This window comes from Canis lupus, chromosome 27 (genome assembly GCF_003254725.2).
Source record: "Canis lupus dingo isolate Sandy chromosome 27, ASM325472v2, whole genome shotgun sequence".
In the NCBI taxonomy this organism is placed as follows: Eukaryota; Metazoa; Chordata; class Mammalia; order Carnivora; family Canidae; genus Canis; species Canis lupus.
The window spans coordinates 37,511,579-37,534,128 of NC_064269.1; the positions used below are offsets into that span (position 1 = coordinate 37,511,579).

At 43.2% G+C, this 22,550-nt stretch overlaps 1 protein-coding gene across 9 annotated transcripts in view; it reads right to left on the reverse strand.

Moving 5' to 3' along the window:
* Positions 1 to 9,684: 9,684 nt before the first annotated feature.
* Positions 9,685 to 22,550, reverse strand: part of SLC2A3 (solute carrier family 2 member 3) — a 108,739-nt gene continuing 95,873 nt past the window's right edge. For all 9 annotated transcript variants that reach the window (XM_049102426.1, XM_025472013.3, XM_049102427.1 and 6 more), the window contains exons 3-11: positions 21,299 to 21,391; positions 20,577 to 20,737; positions 17,845 to 18,085; positions 17,360 to 17,522; positions 16,882 to 17,069; positions 14,289 to 14,393; positions 13,841 to 13,942; positions 13,186 to 13,389; positions 9,685 to 12,207 (exon numbers count right to left, since the gene is read on the reverse strand). In XM_049102426.1, the coding sequence (XP_048958383.1) occupies positions 11,992 to 12,207; positions 13,186 to 13,389; positions 13,841 to 13,942; positions 14,289 to 14,393; positions 16,882 to 17,069; positions 17,360 to 17,522; positions 17,845 to 18,085; positions 20,577 to 20,737; positions 21,299 to 21,391 (1,473 nt within the window). In that variant the 3' untranslated portion in view covers positions 9,685 to 11,991. The remainder of the gene's footprint in view (positions 12,208 to 13,185; positions 13,390 to 13,840; positions 13,943 to 14,288; positions 14,394 to 16,881; positions 17,070 to 17,359; positions 17,523 to 17,844; positions 18,086 to 20,576; positions 20,738 to 21,298; positions 21,392 to 22,550) is intronic.

Genomic DNA, 22,550 nt, shown 5'->3' on the forward strand with positions numbered 1-22,550 from the left:
ACGTGGGATTCGATCCCGGGTCTCCAGGATTGCGCCCTGGGCCAAAGGCAGGCGCCAAACCGCTGCGCCACCCAGGGATCCCGGCAAACAAAATGTTAATTTATTTCATATACAATAATTGAAATTGACATGTCAAATTCTGCAACTGTTATGGTTGGTGTGCTAATTTTATCAGTTTTGCTTTATATATTTTGGTATCATTTTATTTGGTTTATATATATTTAAAACTGCTATATGTTCATGGTAAGTTGGGTCTTTTTTTCTTTTTTTATTTTTTAAAAGATTTTATTTATTTATTCATGAGAGACACAGAGAGGCAGACGGAGAAGCAGGCTCCACGCTGGGAGCCCAACGCGGGACTCAATCCCAGATCTCCAGGATTACATCCTGGACCAAATGTGACTCTAAACTGCTGAGCTACCTGGGCTGCCCTTTATTTATTTATTTATTTATTTATTTATTTATTTATTTATTTATTTATAAAGATTATTTATTCATAGAGACACAGAGAGAGAGAGAGAGAGAGAGAGAGAGAGGCAGAGGGAGAAGCAGGCACCACGCAGGGAGCCTGACGAGGGACTCGATCCCGGGTCTCCAGGATCACGCCTGGGGCTGCAGGCGGCGCTATACCGCTGCGCCACCGGGGCTGCCCTATTTTATTTTTTAAAAGATCTTCCTTATTTATTCATGAGAGACACACACACACAGAGGCAGAGACACAGACAGGGAGAAGCAGGATCCATGCAGGGAGCCTGATGTGGGACTAGATCTCAGGATCCAGGGAATCATGCCTTGGGCAAGAGGGAGGTGCTCAACCGCTAAGCTACCCAGGCATCCCCCTTTAATTTCATTTTATTTTTTTATCTAAGATTTTATTTATTTACTCATGATAGACACACACAGAGAGAGGCAGAGACACAGGCAGAGGGAGGAGCAGGCTCCATGCAGGGAGTCCGACATGGGACTCCATCCTGGGACTCCAGGATCACGCCCTGGGCAGAAGGCAGGCGCTCAAACCGCTGAGCCACCCAGGCTGCACTTTAATTTCATTTTAAATCCCAATGTGGGGCTTAAACTCACAACCCTGAGACCAAGAGTCCTATGCTCCAGGGCAAAAATGAATAAATGAATGAATAAATGAATGAATAAAATATTTTTTAGTAGCATTTTTTTAAAAAGATTTTATTTATTTATTTATTCATGAGAGACACACAGAAAGAGGCAGAGACACAGGCAGAGGGAGAAGCAGGCTCCATGCAGGGAGCCCCATGTGGGACTCGATCCTAGGACCTGGGGATCAGGCCCTGAACCAAAGGCAGAGGCTCAACTGCTGAGCCACCCAGGTGTCCCTAATTAATAAAATCTTAAAAAAAAAAAAAAAAAAAGTCCTATATTCCACCAGCCAGCCAGGTGCCCCCAAATAACTCTTTTTTATTATTATTTTTAAGATTTTATTTACTTCTTCATGAGAGACACAGAGAGAGAAAGAGAGAGAGAGAGAGAGAGAGAGAGAGAGAGAGGCAGAAACACAGGCAGAGGGAGAAGCAGGCTCTATGCAGGGAGCCTGATGTGGGACTCGATCCCGGGTCTCCAGTATCATACCCTGGGCTGAAGGTGGTGCTAAACCTATGAGCCACCCGGGCTGCCCAAATAACTCTCTCTCTCTCTCTTTTTTTTTTTTTTTTTCAAATAACTCTCTTTTAATTAAAGTTTGCCTGGCATTTATTGATTCTTTTTCTTTTGAGTTTCCAGATCTTTAGACTTGAGATACATCTGTTATTAAAGCCACATAGCTGTTGCCAATTCTTCCAGCCCCACTGGTACCAAGTCAGAGTCACCTCTCACCTAGATAATTGCAATAGTTTCTAACGGTCTCTCAGCATCTATCTTTGCCTAAATTTAGTGCAAAATTTCTTTTAGGTATATGATTAAGCATGGAGTTATACGGGACGTTAGGTAGTAGTATCCTACAATTATCATTTGCTCATAAAGCCCCCAAATTCAGTAGCTTAAAATAATTACTGGGGCACCTGGGTGGCTCAGTGGTTGAGTGTCTGCATTGGCTTCTCCCTCTGCCTGTGTCTCTGCCTCTCTCTCTGTGTCTCTTATGAATAATGAATAAAATCTTAAAAAATAAATAAAATAGGGATCCCTGGGTGGCGCAGCGGTTTGGCTCCTGCCTTTGGCCCAGGGCGCGATCCTGGAGACCCGGGATCGAATCCCATATCGGGCTCCCGGTGCATGGAGCCTGCTTCTCCCTCTGCCTGTGTCTCTGCCTCTCTCTCTCTCTCTCTCTCTCTTTCTCTGACTATCATAAATAAATAAGTTTAAAAAAAATTAAAAAATAAATAAATAAATAAATAAATAAAATAACAATTATTTATTACCACTCTGGTATCTGTGAAATAGGCTAGGAGTGGTCAGCAGATACAGGTTGAGTTTGGCTAAGCCTTAAGCTACAGATTTAGCTGAGTGAGGCTTCTCTGGTTTGGACTAAGAGATCTCTATATGTTTACTCTGGAGGCCAGGCTAAGTTTGCAGCCATTACCCAGGGAAGCTCTTTCCTGGCAATGGCAGATATGCAAGTGGGTAAATGATAATAGGCATGATCTCTTAAGGCCTGGGCTTAGAGTTGAGACAGGTACTTCTTTTGCCTTATTTTATTGGCCAAGTCATGTCAAATGGCTGAACCTAAAATTAAAGGGAAGCATGAAAAAAAAATAATAAATTGGAAAAAAAAAAAAGGTGTCTGGCTGCCTCAGTTGGAAATGCATGCAACTCTTGATCTCATAGTCTGGAGTTCAAGCACAACTTGGCTGAAATAAACAAACAAATGGAAGCATACCCCTATTTGGGTTGCTATAACAAAAATACCATACTAAGTGAGTTATAAACAACAGGAATTCATTTCTCACGGTTCTGGAGGCTGGGAAGTCCAAGATCAAGCCATCAGCAGATTTAGTGTCTGATGAGAGCTAACTTCCTGGTTCATGGACTGCCACCTTTTTGCTGTAATCTCACATGAGGGAAGGAGTGGGAATTCTTTGGGGGTAGGGAGCCTCTGTAAGGGCACTAATCCTATTCATGAGAGCTTCACCCTCATGATCTAATCATTTCCCGAAGGCCACACCTGATTGTGGGGGGCACAAATATTCAGACCATAACAAAACTACAAAACCATTTGAAAAAGAGCATGGAATGGGGGGGGGTGGTGGAGTGGGGTGGATGAAGAATTGGGGCACAGTCAACTTTCCTAGAAAGCCATGCTTTGCTTTCTAAAGTGGTGGTATATTTTTATACTCTTACTAGCGGTAAAGACAGTTCCCATTTTTGCATGCTTGCCCACAGTTGATACTTACAATCTGTAAAGTTTTGTCAATCTAGTAGACATGAACAATAGATGACTTAAACTTGATCAAATTAAAAAAAAATCAAAACCATCTTAACTATACTGTAAATGTTTGTGTCCCCCCAAATGTATATGTTAGAGTCCTAATGTTAACCCAATGTCATGGTATAAGTTGGTGGGGTCTTTGGGAGATGATAAGGTCTTGAGGGAAGAGACCTCACGAATGAGATTAATGCTTTTATAAGACTTACCAAACTGGCACTTTCATCTTGGACTTCAGTGTCTAGACCAAAACTGTGAGAAATACACTTCTGGTTGTTTTTTCTTTTTGGTAAATATTTTATTTATTTATTCACACACAGAGAGAGAAAGAGGCAGAGACACAGGCAGAGGGAGAAGCAGGCAGGATCACGCCCTGGGCCCAAGTCACGTGCTAAACCACTGAGCCACCCAAGGATCTCCACACTTCTGTTGTTTATCAGCTACCTAGTCCATGGTATTTTGTTAAAGCAGCCTGAACAGGCTAAGACATTAACCTTTTTTTTTAAAAGATTTTATTTATTTATTCATGAGAGAGACACACACAGAGAGAGAGGCAGAGACACAGGCAGAGGGAGAAGCAGGCTCCACGCAGAGAGCCTGATGGGGGACTCGATCCCGGGTCTCCAGGATCATGCCCTGGGCTGCAGGAGGCACTAAACCGCTGTGCCACCAGGGCTGCCCTAAGCATTTTTTTTAAAAGATTTTATTTATTTATTCATGAGAGACACACAGAGAGAGGCAGAGACATAGGCAGAAGGAGAAGCAGGTTCCCTGAGGGAAGCCTGATGTGGGAATGGATCCCAGCACCCAGGGATCACGCCCTGGCCAAAGGCAGCCACTCGACTGAGCCACCCAGGCATCTTTTTTCATTTTTCTTGGGTAATATACCTAGGAGTGGACTTGGTGTGTCATATGATAACTATTTTACCTATAAAATCTATTTTCAAAAAAAAATCTATTTTCTATTCAGTTTGTCTTGTTTCTTCACTAAAACATGTCCTTTTCAAAATATTTTACCTCTGATACATACAAATGGTTCTCAGATAAGGAAATGCAAACAACTCCTAGCTCTAAAAAAATACCCAATGTCATAATAAAAATGTAAACCTAAAAGTATAGGATCCCTTTCACACTTCAGATTGGTAAAGATAAAACACCTCTTGAGGCACCTGGGTTAAGGGTCTACCTTTGCCCAGGTCATGATCCCAGGGTCCTGGGTTGGAGGTAACTCCCCAATATTGAGCTGGACTGTGCTTCTCCCTCTGCCCACTCCCCTACTCATACTCTCTCTCTCAAGTAAATAAGTAAAATATTTAAAATAATTTAAATACTTGTTAATAAAATATTTTGGTAACTATATGCAGAAACTGGCACCCTTACACCTCATCGGCTACTTAACTTTATTCCAGTCCTCAAGCATTGAGTCGAGAGACAGAGGTGCCGTGCCAGCCCTTTTTGCCAATTCATTCATTGGGCTCAATTTCCTCATTAAACAAAAAACAAAAACAAAAACAAAAACAACAACAACAAAAAAAGGGACGCCTGGGTGGCCCAGCGGTTGAGCATCTCCCTTTGGCTCAGGGCGTGATCCCACAGTCCCAGGATCGAGTCCCACATCGGGCTCCCTGCAAGGAGCCTGCTTCTCCCTCTGCCTGTGTCTCTGCCTCTCTCTGTGTGTCTCTCAAGAATAAATAAATAAATAAATCTAAAAAAAGTGAGATTTGGATTTAATTTCTGAAATCTAATTCACATGCTTCGGCCTTATTAAGTCACTAAGCCTAGAGCAACCGAGGAAGAGTCGTTAAAATCACTTTATAATAGGACAGGTGAGAAATACCTGCATTGGATGGTTTGCCGGGTTATGCCCTGGACTAGAGCCAGAAATCGTTTCAATGATGCCAAAGCAAAGAAACGGAACGCGGACAGGTGCGGGGCCGTCCACGCCTGCGCAGTGAAGGCGCGGCCGAAGCCCCGCCTCCCGCGGTGCCCTTGGTTTCCTCCAGCCCCGCGGGCCTCCAGCCGCGCCGCAGGGGGGGGCGGGGCCGTGGGCGGGGCCGTGGGCGGGCCGTGGGCGTGGGCGGGGTGCCTCAGGGCCAGGCCTGCGGCTGGCGGGGCGTAGCGCCGGAAACCGCAGGTTCAGGGCTCTCTGCCGGCGGCGGGAGCCGGGGGTGCAGGGCGACGACCCAAAGGAAGGAGGGCTCCTGGCGAGGCCGCGGGTGCCCTGGCCCGCACCCAGGACCATGATCAAAGACAGAGTTGACGCTGGGGGATTCGTTGCGGTTACTTTGGGGATCGACGTCCAAGGAGTTCTCGGTGGTGATGGGACGGCCTAGGGAAGCTCCAGGACGCAGAGCCAGAGCTTGAGGGTGGGGCTCACCTGCGGCCAGCATCCAGGCTCAGGGGCCCCCCTTCCTCTCCCCTTCCTCCCTTGCCCAACGCTGGGCGGGGGCCACCCCCCTACTTCCGCTGCAGCCCTCTAGTTGGAACCTTGAACAGAGGTGGTGCAACATCTTAGGCTCAAAAAAAAAAAAAAGGGTATGTTCAACCTGAATTTTATCAAAAGCACGGGTAGGTTTGGGAGATGTGGAAAGAGTACATTCTCTCAAACTCGGTTCATTTCAGCCAGCCAGCCATCTAACGTGCCAGTACTGATTTATTTGCCTCTCAGCTCCCAATTCGTCCTTCACTGTTTTGGTAATGGATGGAATTCCTTTAAATCATTACTTAAAAAAAAAAAAAAAAAAATTGGGGGGGCACCCCTGGGTGGCTCAGCGGTTGAGCGTCTACCCATGAATGTGTGTCATGACAGACACAGAGAGAGAGAGGCAGAGACATAGGCTGAAAGAGAAGCAGGCTCCCTGTGGGGAGCCTGAGGTGGGACTTGATCCCAGGACTCTGGGGATCACGACCTGAGCCAAAGGCAGATGCTCAAACACTGAGCCACCCAGGTGCCCTAAAAAAAAGATTTTCTTTAACAGAGACAGGCATGCACAAGCAGGGGGAGAGGGAGAAGCAGGTTCCCTGCTGAGCAGGGAGCCAAGGGCTCAATCCCAAGACTCTGGGATCATGACCCCAGAAAAGGCAGCTGCTTAACTGACTAAGCCACTAAGGTGCCCCTAAATCATTTATTTATTTTTTATTTTTTTTAAATCATTTCTTCTTGAGAGTGTTAAGCCCAATGAAGTTTTCTCAGTAGATGGTGCTGGAAAGATACTGTAGAAAGAAGGGTCTTTTCCTGCTATTTCCAGTGGCTACACCATAAATAACAGAACACTTGGTGGCACCCTGCTTCAGCCATGCACCCAGAATGCAAGTTCCCATAGTCTCCTCACAGCCCCAGCCCATGTCTGGCAATCACTTCTCAAAAGGCCTCAAGTACCGCCCCCCACCCCACAATATTGGTGCCCTGACTTCTTCTGTACACTCACATATCTGGCCACCAGCTGTGGCTCACCTGAAGTGACCTTGCTTCCCACACCACAGCCTCAGGGGATGCCTGGGTGGCTCAGTTTTAGGTTAAGCATCTGAACCTTCTCTCCCAAGTGTGTCTCTCCTTGGGTACTCTCCCTTAGCTCTAGGGTACCATATTGAGTTCTATTATTTTTTCTTTTTAATTATAAATAAATAAGTAAATATATGTAAATATATATATTTGAAGTACACTCCTCAGGGCACCTGGTGGCTCAGTGGTTGAGTGTCTGCCTTTGGTTCAGGTCATGATCCCGGGGTCCTGGGATGGAGTTCTGCATTGGGCTCCCCACAGGGAGCCTGATTCTCCCTCTGCCTATGTCTCTTGAAAAATAAAAATAAAGTACGCTCTTCGTCCAATGTAGGGCTTGAACTCACAGCTCCAAGATTAGATTAAGAGTTGCATGCTCCGACTGAGCCAGCCAGGTGCCCCTCCTATTATTTTTTACTTAAAAAAAAAAAAATCAAGTATTCTCTACATCTAATGTGGGGTTCACATTCAACACTGAGATTGAGAGTCACTAAGCCAGCCTGGTGCCCCAGTTTGACAATATATTTTTAAAAAGATTTATTTATTTATTCATGAGAGACACAGAGAGGCAGAGAGAGAAGCAGGCTCCATGCAGGGAGCCTGATGTGGGACTTGATCCCACAAGCCCGGATCACGCCCTGAGCCAAAGGCAGGGGCTAAACTGCTGCGCCACCCAGGGATCCCCTATATTACACTGTTTAAATCATTGTGTGGTTTTTATCTTCTGATAGGAGCCAGCCATGTTCCGCTGTGTTCAAAGTAGCAGTGAGACAGACAAGGTATTTGCTTTTGAGTTTATATTTCAGTGGTTGTTAATTAAGACCTAACTTACAAAATAGACTGAGCCATACAAAATTTTGAGGCAAAATGTTTTTTTTTTTTTTTCCTTTTAGGCAAAATGTTCTAAGCACAATGGGACAAATGTAAAAAAGCTATTGATAATGAACTTGAGTTGAGAACTATAATGGCCAGTGGGGCTAGACTTCTGTGAGCAGAATAGCAAGAGATGAAGTTGGGGAAGCAAACCTTTTAGGTAGAGTAACCGTAAGATATCTTTAAAGTGATTTTGATAATGAATGAGAAGCAGTATACCCTAAGTTACACTAGGGTAATAGGAGTGAGCTGGGATGTACGGTCACAGAATCTACAGGCCAGAGTAAAGGAGTTTGGATGATATTTTAAGTGTGACAAGATGTAATGGGAAGGCTTTAAGGGCAGTGACAGGATCTGTTTTGATTACTCTGGTTATTCAAGAATGCAGTATTATTTTTTAAATATTTTATTTATTTATGAGACAGAGAATGGCAGAGACATAAGCAAAGGGAGAAGCAGGTTCCCTGCAGGGAGCCTTATGTGGGACTTAGTCCCAAGACCCTGGGATCACAACCTGAGCTGAAGGCAGACACTCAACCAGTGAGCCACCCAGGTGCCCCTGGAGAATGAATTAAAAGATGGAAAAAGGGAGGGGCACCTGGGTGGCTCAGTTAATCCTCCTCCTTCTGCTCAGGTAGTGATCTCTGGGTCCTGGGATCCATACCTGTGTCTCCACCTCCCTGCTCACTGGGGAGTCTGGTTCTCCCTCTCCCACTCTTTCTCCAATCAATAAATAAAAGATGGAAAAAGGGAGCTAAGATCCCCACAATTATGGGGGTTATGGTGCAGTCACCAAGTTCTTTCAGGACATTCAGGGTTTCATTCTCATTCACTAAAGAGAAGTGTGAGGGACTGTTTGCCAATAAGGCAGTCTTTATGGAGCTCATGCCTGAGCTAAACAGAAATAAAAAGCCATTCAAATACCTTAAGTGAAAGGAAATGTAGAGAATGTCAGAAATACATAAATGAAGGTGTGAAGGTGTTAATGAGTGAAATGGGTGTGTTAAAGGCGTTAATGGATGAAGTGAAATGGGTGGGAAATGGATGAAATGGATGAAATGGATGAAGTGAAATGGGTGTGTTAAAGGCGTTAATGGATGAAGTGAAATGGGTGGGAACTAAGGAATGATAAACTAAAAAGATAGCAGGGACCTTGCCTTTGGGAGGCGGTGTGATGGGGGCTTAAGTTTTTTTTTTTTTTTTTTTTTTTTGCTACTGAAGGATCTTAAGTAGGTATATAAATGTAACATGGGGGGGCACCTGTCCAGCTCAGTTGGTAGGATGTGCAACTCTTGATCTTGGGGTTGTAGGTTCAAGCCCCACATTAGGTGCAGAGATTACTTAAAAATAATCTTAAATGGATGAATACATGTAATATGGATATCCTGACATCAGAATAGGATGAATTTCAGAGAGCAAAGACTAGTAGGGAAAGGAAGTAAAAAAGAGCAGAAGAGAGAAAAGTATTCTAACTGGGGAAACAAAACAAAAATTTATTAAGTGTGCAAAGCAATGCAGTAAGGCTGTTCATTTCATCTGTGTCATAAACAAGTACCGTTTTCATTTGTATTAGATCCTAAAAAGAAACTTACTTAAGGTAACAGGTATTGGGTGGCCAAACCAGGATTTAAAGTGGATTTTCTCCTTCCTATAGGAAGGATCAAAAAAACAAAAACCCAAAACATGGGCAGCCCCGGTGGTGCAGCGGTTTAGCGCCGCCTACAGCGTAGGGTGTGATCCTGGAGACCCTGGATCGAGTCCCAAGTCAGGCTCTCTGCATGGTGCCTGCTTCTCCCTCTGCCTGTGTCTCTACCTCTCTCTCTCTCTGTGTCTCTATGAATAAATAAATAAGTAATCTTAAAAAAAAAAAAACCCAAACAAAACAAACCCAAAAAACCTCCAAAAAACCAAGCCCATGATGTCACATGTACATTCAGAATTTTTATTTCGAAACAAACCACAGTAACATTAATAATAGAAAATCCATTTGGAAATATTCACAATCTGGTCACTGAGAAATGGGAAAACTTCCACGCTGCATTACTGCCAACCCACTGTTTTTGAGAAGCCAAAAGTAGAGGTGCAGTTACAGGAAGTCATCTGTTCAACCAAGCCCCATTACATATAAGCTCTGTGAGATTTTTTTTCCAAAGGCTCAATGATCAGAGGAAACAGTGAGAACTAGTGACTGAAATACTGTCATTGGCAAGGGTTTGGCTAAAGGGTCTTAAGTATATAAGCACCAAGGAGAGAAAGGGTAATCAAAAAACCTATGTAAGAAGGAAGACCAAGTAAAGTGTCATGGGGCCCAATCTCCATTTATAAAAATACTGGGAAACTAGATGATTTGTGGAGGTGTCCATGACCTGGGGCAAGCATCCATCCTTCCAACTCATTGGACTCTTAAAATGCTCCATAGTTAGAAGTCTTCAGTTTGTTTCTTATCCCCTTAAAAGAAAGGCCCCTTCTCCACGACTCTCTTCCAAGAGGCCACAATGTTCTGATCTCACACTTTTCTTTGCTATTCCCACCATCTGGGTCTAGAGGGAGGTGAATCCTCCACCCTCAATGTCAAGATTTAAGGAGTTCTCTCCCAACTCTCCAACAAGGAAAGGGGAGACTGAACTCTACAGTTTGGAAGAAAACCATAGATGCAAATTCCACCCAGCAGAGGCAGTGTTATTTATATACATAGAGATGAGTTTTAACATATTCTATTCAAAAGGGGGCTATAGAGCATAGGGGACACAAGTTACCAATAAACAACTTCCACCCAGAGCAAAGTGACAGTGCGTATACATTCATACTCTCAAGTGTGGGCTACACTGCACATTTACTCATACCATCCCAAATGTATGGGCCCCTAAGGGCACTTGTACGTAATACTATGGAAATATGGTAACAGAAGAACAAGCATGCCATGACCCTAAAGCAACAACATACTTCCATTAGATAATAGTCGTTCAGGAAAAATCCTCTCCCAGAGCTGAGGTTACAAATTCCAAGTTAGTTATGAACATTCTCCTCTGAATTCTTTTAAAGCTATGGCTTAAAACAAAACAACAATCAATAACTAAAATCTCCTAAATAACAAAATGGAGAAAATACTGAACCTCTATCAAGAACCATTATTTGGGTTGCTCATTTAGAAGGTTCTCCTACTAGGCGGGTGTTAGGAATATTTTTAAAACAAACAAAACAAACCCCCACAAAAAAATGAGTCCACTACAAGGGTAGGAAGTCATTTGGTCCAGTGCAAGGAGAAAGGATTTCTAGAAATAACCTTCCCTTCCTTCTCTGGACTCCAACCAAAATTAGAACCCATCAACCACTGTGAACTATAATGCCCATCTTAATAATACCCCTAGATTTCAAGTAATATTACATGTAATTTTAAACAAAGAAAAAAATTCCAAAGGTAAGCAGTAGCTTAATACAGGCACATGACTTTTCTGAGAAATTAAACTTGAGAGTTTCCACCTGAAAGGTTAAGAGGCAACGTGCAAACTTCACACACCGTCTGAGAACACATTCTGTTTCTCCCTGAATCTCCCCTCCTTATTGCACCTTGACCTCTCCCGTATCAAATCTTCTACCCTATAAACCTCTCTTTAAGCACCTCCCTCTAACTCTAACCTCAATTTCCTTATGTTTGCATTATTTGGTAAAATTACTTTACACTTAAAAAAATAAATATTTATGCAATAAAACCAGAAGATAAAATAAATAAAACTCAAGTTAATTTGCTCTGCAGAGCTGTATGGAAGCGAGGAGGGTGCTTCTATTTAATCCCTCTCAGCCCTCCACACTTATGTAGATATGCTTCCTGGGAGGTCTGGTGTGTGTGTGGGGGGGGGGGGGGGCGGGGCTGCACCTCACTCTTATTCCCCTATTCGCCCTGGTGAGGACCTACCAGAACCCCAGGTAGGAAGAGCTGACAATGTTGTCATATGGCAAGTGGCCAGTTCCTCCTGAAATGAAGGTAGGTTCACTTGGTCTCTTCTAAACAGAAGAGAATGTCCAAGAAATGAAACGTTTCAAAACCATTGAAGATACAACTAACTCCAGCATTGGGTTCTTCTGAGTGCTCATGGAGTGTGTGGGGAAGAGAAAGGAATCAAGTAGCAGCATTCAGAAACAGTCCTGGGTTACAACCTGATTCGATTTCTCCCTCATCCGGGAGAGGTGGTTTTTCCATGTTGGGAGGGAGGCGGGAAGGAGGCATGGCTTAGACAGTGGCGGTCTCCTTCACCGGCTGCATGCTGTTCATCTCCACAATGGGGCCCTTCTCCGCTCTGTTGGCATCCTGCCCCTGCCCTTCGAAGGCTCGGGTGATTTCCTCAAAAGTCCTGCCACGGGTCTCAGGGACTTTGAAGAAGGTGAAGACCAAGAAGACGATGAGGAAGCCAGTGAAAATGATAAATACATAGGCTCCTAAGTAGAACTAGTGAAAAGATACAGAAAAAGGAGTATCAGTGTAAGATCTGGTCATTGCCCAACTCCTCTCCTTCCCATCTCAATGAGCCTTTAAGGTCATGAAGTCATTAACACTAGCTAATCCAAATTGTGGATTTTAAGTGCTGGTTTGGAATCCTTTGAGACTTATCATGATCATTGTATCTAGGCAGAACTATGCCTTTGTAATCACCTCAGACTAGTGGTCTTTCAAAAGTTCCCAGTTTTGGGACGCCTGGGCTGCTCAGTGGTTTAGTGCCCACCTTTGTCCCAGGGCGTGATCCTGGAGTTGGGGGATCGAGTCCCATATTGGGCTCCCTGCATAGAGCCTGCTTCTCCCTCTGCCTCTGTCTCTCTCTGTGTCTTTCATGAATAAATAAATAAAATCCTCTAAAAAATTAAATAAATGTTCCCAGTTTTGGGGTACTTGGCTCCCTCTGTCAGCAGAACATGCAACTCTTGATTTCTAGCTCTTGAGTTTGAGCCCCGTGTTATAGGTAGAGTTTCCTTTAAAAAAATAAAAAGTTCCCAGTTTTGCCTTCCTGCTTCAATCCTTTTTTACAACCATTCCTTTTTCTATAGGTCATTGAGAACAAGAAAGAAAATCTGGTTTAAAACATTTGATATCTGGGATGCCTGCGTAGCTTAGTCAGTTGAGCATCTCTGTGACTCTTGGTTTCAGCTCAGGTCCTGATCTCAGGGTCGTGAGATGGAGCCCCATGTCAGGCTGTGTTCAATGCAGTGTCTGCTTGAAATTCTCTCTCCCTTTTTCTCTGCTCCCCCCCCTACCCCCACCTCCACATTTGATCTCATGCTCTCTCTAAAATAAATAAAATCTTAAAGAAAACACCAAACATGAAACACTTGACACCTAGTCCTGTGGTGTTAGTAACCAGATTTTAAACCTGTTGGCTTAGGTGAGCTGGTTTCAAAATGGTCTTGGTTAGTTTTGTTTTAATTTACTTACTGCAGCAGAAGGAAAGAGCAGCCCAACCAGAAAATTGGAGGTCCAGTTGGAACAACCAGCCACTGCCATTGCAGCTGGGCGGGGTCCCTGGCTGAAGAGTTCGGCCACAATAAACCAGGGGATGGGGCCTGGGCCAATTTCAAAGAAGGCTACGAAGACCAAGATAGCCCCAATACAAACAAAGCTCATCCAATTATAGTTATCCTAAATGAGGAAGGAACAAAGGAAAGTGAGTAGTAAAGACAGCTCGGCCTGGATAGGATCTAGCCTCCCAGAGGAGAAGACTTGACAATGAAAAGCTCCCTTCTGTCCTGGGTTACAATGGAGTTAATTGGACTTAAGAGTCAAAAGCCCTGGGTTTTTGAATCCTAGCCTTGTGTTCCATCTGTGTCAATTGGCACAAAAATCATTTCATCACTCATAAAATGGGAATAATTACCTTGAGATGACTTGAAGAATTAAATTACATAAGGTATTTTGCAAACTATATGTCATTTAGATATAAGAATTCCGGCAGTTTAATTACCCATCTCTGATGATTCACTTTTCTTAAAACTCTGGGCATGTGACTTTATGGATCTCCACCCTCATCTTCCCACCTGTGTCACAGAATCACCTGTAATCCCTCCCTTTCCTTCACTCAAAGAGCACTCACCTTTAATAACAACGAGATGGTCATAAGGATGGAACAAACAGCCATCCCTCCAAGGCCAATCATATGTAGAGTTCTCCTCCCTGCCCTTTCCACCAGAAACAGCTAAAGGAATAAGAACAGAACATAAAATTTCAGCTTTCCCTTCTACCTGAATCTGCCTTACCAGTAGCAGGATACTTATTAAAATCACACTTCCCCTTTTAGTTCCGAGTTAAAAGCATCCTACAGGATCCTTTTTATACCTCCCTCTTTCTCATCCCTTTTATATTTGCTTAGAGTGAAGACTCCTTATACCCATCATTCACTAGCTCTTCTTCCCCCCCAAAATGAAACAACACAAAGGTTTAAACGATAGTAGGGAAATGGCAGGACTTGAAACCCATCCTTGAACATGGCACAGTTAGAATGGCCCTCCCCCTACCCCAAACTATCACACCATCCAACTTACAGAGACAACAGTGAAGATAGTATTGACCACCCCTGCACCAATGGTGGCATAGATTGGCTCCTCAACACCTGCATCTTTGAAGATTCCTGTTGAGTAATAGAACACCTAATAGGAAACAAAAGACAACTTTGAAACTGCAGTTGTGCATAACAGTTAAAAAAGAGAACCCTTAGAAAAATAAACTTGGGATGCCAGGGTGACTCAGCAGTTGGTTATCTGCCTTTGGCCCAGGGCGTGATCCCAGGAGTGCCACATCAAGCTTCCTGCAGGGAACCTGCTTCTCCCTCTGCCTGTATCTCTGCCTTTCTCTCTCTCTGTCTCTCATGAATAAATAAAATCTTAAAAAAAAGAGAGAAAAAAAAGAAAAATAAAAGTGTCAGGAGGTTAAGGAGTCCTTTCCGGGTTTTTTTGGTTCAATTACAGTATCTTTTCTGCAAATAAATTATCTTCTGTATCTTTGTTTTTAGTTCTTTTTAATTCTAGCTACTCATTTCCATTTTTTCTTCTATGCTCATTCCTTCTGCTCATGAAGTCTCTTCCTTACCTCTATTTTATTAACTTAGATATAAAGGTTTTAGTCCCATTAATTTTTTCAATTAAGCTTTTTTTGGTACATTTTAAAGTTTTGGGTTTGTTTTTAGTAATCTCTACCCCCAATGTGGGGCTCAAACTCATACCCTGAGATCAAGAGTTATGTGCTCTTCCAACAAAGCCAACCAGCAGCAAGTTCCTCAATTACACTTCCTCAATGGACAATTCCCCTAACCCCTAAAACAGTGATAAGCCCACACCAATATGTTAATTTGACAGTGAAGAAATTGAGAAATAATCTCAGCCTGCTCATGTAATTAGAAACAGAACTTGGGCTGGAAACCCTAGCTCTAGGTCCCTTCCAAGTGTTTTAGCAAATGATACCAGCTATCCTTTTAACATATACTATTAAATAAACTACTCTTTAGTATGTATTATTTTTAATTATTTACTGATCAGTGTGCTGAAATGTAAAGTTGCTATAGCTACCATAGTTAAACAGATGTCAAAATATTGGACTCAAACCTCAAAGTAACAAGGGAACAGGATCTAGATCATCTAGGTTCAGTCCCTAAGGTTTGGGTCAGGAATTTATTATTTCATCCTGTGTTTTTGCCTCTATAGCTGTATTTGTCAGACTTTTTATGTGTCTACGCTGGGATTTACCTTCTCAGGAAACAACTCTTCAAATACATATAACCTCGGATAGAAACTATGTATATTTGTATTTTCTAAAATAAGACTCTGGACATCTGAGTGGCTCAGTGGTTGAGTCTCCCTTCGGCTCAGGGTATAATCCTGAAGTTCTGGGATCAAGTCCCACATTTGTAATGTCCTATATACTGAAAAAAGTTTGAAAGGACAAATGTTTAGAAGTTCCGAGACTAAAGGTGATGAATTTTTCGTTTATTATTTATTTTCTTTTTTTTTTCCACATGGAAAACACATACTGCAGATAGAATCTTTTTTTTTTTTTAATTTTTTTATTTATTTATGATAGTCACACAGAGAGAGAGAGAGGCAGAGACATAGGCAGAGGGAGAAGCAGGCTCCATGCACCGGGATCCCAATGTGGGATTCGATCCCGGGTCTCCAGGATCGCGCCCCGGGCCAAAGGCAGGCGCCAAACCGCTGCGCCACCCAGGGATCCCTGCAGATAGAATCTTAAATAAAAACAGGGGCACCGGGCAGCCTGGGTGGCTCAGCGGTTTAGCGCCGCCTTCAGCCCAGGGCGCGATCCTGGAGACCTGGGATCGAGTCCCACGTCGGGCTCCCTGCATGGAGCCTGCTTCTCCCTCTGCCTGTCTCTCACTCTCTCTGTCTATGAATAAATAAATAAAATCTTTAAAAAAAAAAAAAAACAACAAAAAAAAAACAGGGGCACCTGGCTGGCTCTTGATCTTGGGGTTGTGAGTTTGAGCCCCACGGTGGGTGCAGAGAGGACTTAAATAAACTTAAAAAATGGTAAATAAATAAAAACAGGGGTATTTGGATAGTGCAGTTGGTTAAGTGTTGGTTAAGTGCTCTTGGTTTTGGCTCAGGTGGTAATCTCAGGGTTGTGAGATTGAGCCCCATGTCGTACTCTGCACTTAGTGCAGGGTCTGCTCAAGGTTCGTTATCCCTCTGCCCCTCTCTCTAAAATAATTAAATCTTTTTCTTTTTTACAATTTTATTTATTAGAGAAAATATGAGCAGGGTGAAAGGCAGGCAGAGGGAGATGGAGAAGCAGGTTCCCTACTCAGCAGGGCACCCGATTTGGGGCTTGATCCCAGGACCCTGAGATCATGACCTGAGCTGAAGGCAGATCATTAACTGACTGAGCCACCCAGGTGCCCCTAAAATAAATCTTATTAAAAAAACAAACAACAAACAAACAAACAAACAAAACTAAAACTAAGTTAAAATTGGGTAATCAACATTTTTGGAGTGGCTGCGTGTGGCAAGCATCACTGGGGGACTCTGACTCTGTAGATGGAACAAAGTGAGCAATTGCCTGTGCTCAGCCCCTCTAGTGAGTTAAGTGCAGTGGGCAACCCCCGCTGGCCACAGAGTAGCTACTCACAGCATTGATTCCAGAGAGCTGCTGGGAGAGTTGGAGCATGATGGAAATGATAATGGGTTGCCGGTAGCTGCGCGATCTGAAGAGCTCCAGCACAGTGACTTGCTTTTCTTGTGCCATCCTAGCACTCTCATCTTTCATCTCCTGGATGTCCTGACTCACATCCTGGGTGCCCCACAATCGTTGGAGGACTGGTCAAACAAAAGATAAAGATTAGGTGCTATTCCATCTTCATTTCCCCTCTAATACAGCTGGGCAAAAGCCACAGAGATGAGCTCTGGATATGGCTCATCAATTAGCATCTGTGCCTTAACCTGCTTCTCATGTCACTCTTTAGGGGTTGAAAGTTTCTGACTCAAGAGCAATCAGGGAAGTCTCCATTTGGGTTCTGAGGGGGCAAGGAAAGGAGAGGACCAAACAGATCCAATGCCCTAAACCACAACCCTAAAATTCCTACAGTCAAAGTGTGAAGGATACTCACTCTCCTTAGCATTCTCCTCTTCCTTTCTGTTAATGAGCAAAAATCTAGGGCTCTCGGGGCAAAATGGAAGGGCGGCGCTTTGCAGGACAGCTGGAATGATGGTGAAGCCCAAGAGCAGGGGCCAAAGCTCTTCAGTTCCCATGATGACTTTCAGACCGAAGATCTAGAAACCAGATCAATATGATACTGTAAAGCTCATTCTTTATATATATATATATATATATATATATATATATATATATATAAGCCACAAGTTGGTTTAAAAAAAAAAGTCAGAAAAAACACATTTCAGCAAATCATCCATTTTTTTTACAGCAGGAAAAAAGTTACTTTCTCTACCCTTCCTGCTTCTTTAGCTGTCTGTGAGCTACAATAAGTACCTGAAACTTACATATAGTTGAATAGATGCAGATATTCCTGAGCTTATCTATGTTAACTCATTTAATGAGCCATGACTAAAACTCAGAGCATGAGTTCTAGAGTACCTGAGCTACCAGGATCCCGATGACGATGCCCAGCTGGTTAAGAGTGCCGAAGGCCCCCCGTAGGGCAGTGGGAGAGATCTCTCCAATGTACATGGGCACAAAACCTGTGCAGAGGCCGCAGAAGAGGCCAATAATCAATCGGCCCAGGATCAGCATTTCAACCGACTGCGCTATTTTGCAGAACCCCATAAGGCAGCCACCAGCAACAGCCAAGAGGTTGACCATAAGCATTGAATTGCGCCTGAAAGGTTAAATGAAGACAAGAGAAGTTAGCAAAATAGGCCTGGCCTGATCTCTTTCCTCCTTTCCTTATCTCTCTACCCTTCTCCAGGTTCATAGATCTTCTCTTGTAGTCTAACTTTTCCTCTTACTATTATCAGAACATCTCTGGCTGGGATAAGATCAATGGTTTTTATACCTCTGTGTGCATAAAACTCACCTAGAAAGCTTGTTTAAGTTGTCCACTAACTAACAGCATTAGCTTCAAATCTGCAAGAAATTAAAATTGTCCCACCCCATCCCAATTTACTAAATCATTAAGTCTGACTCTGGGACAGAGGCCAGCAATCTGTTCCCAAAAGCTGGGTGATTGGATTCTAGCTAAGGTTTGAGAACCATTGGTACTGGGCAATCCTGATACAGCTGGTCCCTGAACACATTCAAGAGAAATTTCTGGACCAGTGCTGATCCTTTTATGCTTCTTCTTTTTTTTTTAATTTTTTTTTTTTTTTAAATTTTTATTTATTTATGATAGTCACACAGAGAGAAAGAGAGAGAGGCAGAGACACAGGCAGAGGGAGAAGCAGGCTCCATGCACCGGGAGCCCGATGTGGGATTCGATCCCGGGTCTCCAGGATCGCGCCCTGGGCCAAAGGCAGGCGCCAAACCGCTGCGCCACCCAGGGATCCCTTCTTCTTTTTTTTTAAAGATTTTATTTATTCATGAGAGACACAGGCAGAGGGAAAAGCAGGCTCCACGCAGGGAGCCTGACGTGGGACTCGATCCCGGGTCTCCAGGATCAGGCCCTGGGCTAAAGGTGGCGCTAAACCGCTGAGCCACCCAGGCTGCCCTCTTTTTATGCTTCTTACTGTATTTTATTATAATATAGTTGCTTGGATGCCACCAACATACTAATGAAGACTGATTTCAGACTAAAGTTTTTTTTTTTTTATGGGCAGAAAGTGGACAGCTTTCCTGGCTCCAGGCTAGCTTGTGGGGAGGCCATTTTCAATTAGTATTGATAGCCAGTATAAAATAACAAATTACTGCATCTATGTGTTAAATGTGGGAGGCAAAGCCATGGAAACAGCTAACCGAAAATGGAAGTAAGAGATTAACACTGAAAATTTACTGCAGATGTTGGGAAAAACTAGAGCTTCAGCAGCTTCAGCAACTCTCCCCTTGGGTGGTCTGCTGGAATTATCCAGGGAGTTCTGAAACCCTGGTACTTTTAAAAGCTCCCAGGCAGATCCTAAATATGCAGCCAAAGAGAGCCTACTGTTAAAGGGTAAATTTTCATCCCTCATTCTGTTTTTACCTTTCTCTGCATTCCTTTCCTGGGAGACCCCACTTCCTCTATTAGGTTCTTTTGCTAATAAAATAACAATAGGAAGAAAGTCACAGGGAGTTATGGGAAAGGCACATTAAAATTTCAATGACTTGGGACACCGGTTGAGCATCTGCCTTTTGGCTCAGGGTGTGATCCCAGTCCCAGTCCCAGTCCCAGTCCCGGGAGGAGTTTCACTTCACTCACGTTGGGCTCCCTGCCTGGAGCCTGCTTCTCCCTCTGCCTGTGTTTCTGCCTCTCTGTGTCGCTCATGAATAAATAAACAAAATTTTTTAAAAAAATTAATTAATTAAAAAAAATAAAATTTCAGTGACTTGAGTAGCCACATTGTGGCCTTAAAAATGCAAACACAACAAACATCAAACATTATCAAGTAAAATGGGTTGCTTTAATTTATTTATTTATATTTACTTTTAGTTTATTTTAAAGATTTTACTTATTTATTCATGAGAAACACAGAGATAGAAGCAGAAACACAGGCAGAGGGAGAGGCAGGCTCCATGCAGGGAGCCCGACGCGGGACTCGATCCCTGGTCTCCAGGACCACACCCTGGGCTGAAGGTGGCGCCAAACCACTGAGCCACATGGGGTGCCCGCTTTAATTTTTTTTTTAAAGTTAAATTTTACTTGTGTTTCCAGAACATCTAATTAGCAACTGCAATGATTTCTTCACCAGTTATAACTGAAAATATTCTACGATGTTTTATTAAGTCAGTGTGGAATGAGAAGATTCAATGTTCTTTTTTGGGGAAAAAAATGTCAGTAATTTGGCCATTATCCACATTTACCACAGGCCAAGGATTATAAAATGTTTCCTCCCAATCCTGCTTTATAAAATAATGAAAACACTTGCATGAAATCCCAAAATTTTTAAGAAAAGTAAACAACTCCTGACCTTGTAAATCAAGTACGTTTCTGGGAAATTCCATAGTGCACTTTATTAGAGACTACTGAATTAGCTTCAGCTGGACTGCAAAGGCGACTCTCTTTAATGGGCAGCATAGCTTCAAGCAGTCCTATTCAGTGCCAGTTGGCTTAGTTTACCTCAATTCGAATTGGGGATGTTTTCATTCAAATGCATCATGGCCTCCCCATCCTAATTCTCAATACCTGTTCCCAATGCAACCAGTATAGCCCCCTTCCTTACCCAGTTTCTGGTCAATACCTGCCAAAGCGGTTGACAAAGAGTCCAACAGAGAAGGAGCCAATCATACCACCAACAGAGAAGATGGCCACAGACAAGGACCAGAGGGAAGTGAGTAACACTTCAGTGGGAAGGTTTTCCGATTTCTCTTCCAAGGTGTAATTGAGAAAGTCCTTTATTATCTGCAAATTAAAATGATTGGTGGGCAGACTGTTACAGTTGAATGAGAGAAGGGGCAAATATCGGGGGGGATCTTTCTCTAAGAAAACAGCATTACGGATTAACAGCAGAGAATCAAGTAAATGGATGCAGATGGAAGAGATAGAGAACATACTGGAGGTTAATGGTAGCTCTGAAAAGAACAATTTTGATTTGTCCTGAAAATCCAGATAGGTAGTAGCACAGATGTTCAGTAGACTACCCCTAGTCCTCCCCTAAGACCCTCCCACCCCCGTTGTAACTAACCCCCCTGAGGGATAACAAAAGAAGTGTGCCATGAGAAGGTGAGAGGAAGAATGGGTACAGTCCAGTCAAGGTAATAGAGAGCAACTGAGCTTTTTGCTTTGATTAATGATTCAGTTAGCCTTCCCCAACAATATTATTCTGTCTCTCCCGCCTTCACCAAGCTAGATACCAAGTTTTACTGAAATTCTTCATTGTTGAACCCCACTTTTTTTTTGAATCCCGCTTTAAAGGAATAATTTCCCAATTCCAAATTCTAACTCTAGTTGCCTGGCACTCACCATTTCAGGAGCATTGATGACTCCGGTATTATAGCCAAACTGGAAAGAGCCTATTGTAGCAATGGAGATGGCAAAGATCAGAGACACCGTGACCTGGGGTGGGGGGCAGAAGAGGGAGAAGGGAAGAAACTTTCCTTAAAGCTCTTGAATAATGATGGTTTCTTCTCGATTAAGGAGATATACTAGGAGCACTTAGCCCAAGAGTGCTATGTAAAGAACAAAAACGTAATGAAATTTAGGTAATAAATGGAACACAAAAGAACCGGTTATCCTCAAGAACTTATCCAGAGATATATAGACAACCACGTACACTTGGGAAAAGTGTCAAGAAAATTTGGCTAGAAAGTTAAGAACAACTGGGTTAATCTGTTTGAAACTATTAAAAAAAAAAAAAAAAAAACTGCCCCAGGTAAAAGCAAGCATAGAACTGCAGGAAAAGAGAGCCCTGGGATTCCTAAAAATGGACTATTTTGGAAACAGCTAGATCCAGTGTTGTCTTATCCTGTACCCCAGGATCCTACTGAAGACCAGAGTGGTGGTGGTGTCTTCACTGTTCTTATTGCTCAGGATAACGTAATCTATAAAATCTACCCACGGTATCCTGGTCACATTTGAAATTCTTCCTGTTTACTTCATTTTGTACCGCTACCCCCACCCCACAAAGGGAGAACACAAGTTCACTCCCAACCTAACACACAGGAGTCTGTGGGGGGGAGGAGGGAGTCATCTCTCACCTTGTTGGGAGTAATTTAAGTGAGTGTTAGATTTTCAGTTCAAGATAAGCTCAATTTTTATGGCTGAGGACATCTTCTGCGGCGCCTGCCCAACCCTTCCTTACCTTTAACTCCCTCCTCCTTTTAGGTTAGACAGAGTGGCCAGGAGTTTTGGTTATCCGAAGCTGACCCTGCACCCCAGGCCACCAGGTATAAGCACCAAAGCACCCCCGCCCGCACACAGCTGTGTAATCTACTTCTCATCAGTAAGGACCTCTTCTTCCTTTCAGCCTGGCCTCATCATCATTTACTATCCTTGAGGGCCTTTTCATTTTCCACCCTGTTTTTTCATCCCTTATCTTCCTTCATTTTCAAATGAAGTAAGAGATGTTCACCCTGGTGACAACGATTTTCTCCCTGTAAAAATACTGCTTCCATAACACACAGTAACACATTAATGTATCGTGCACTCACAATCACAACCACAATAAAGATAACTGGAATTCTCTCTCCTTAATATCCAAGGACTCTAGGTTACA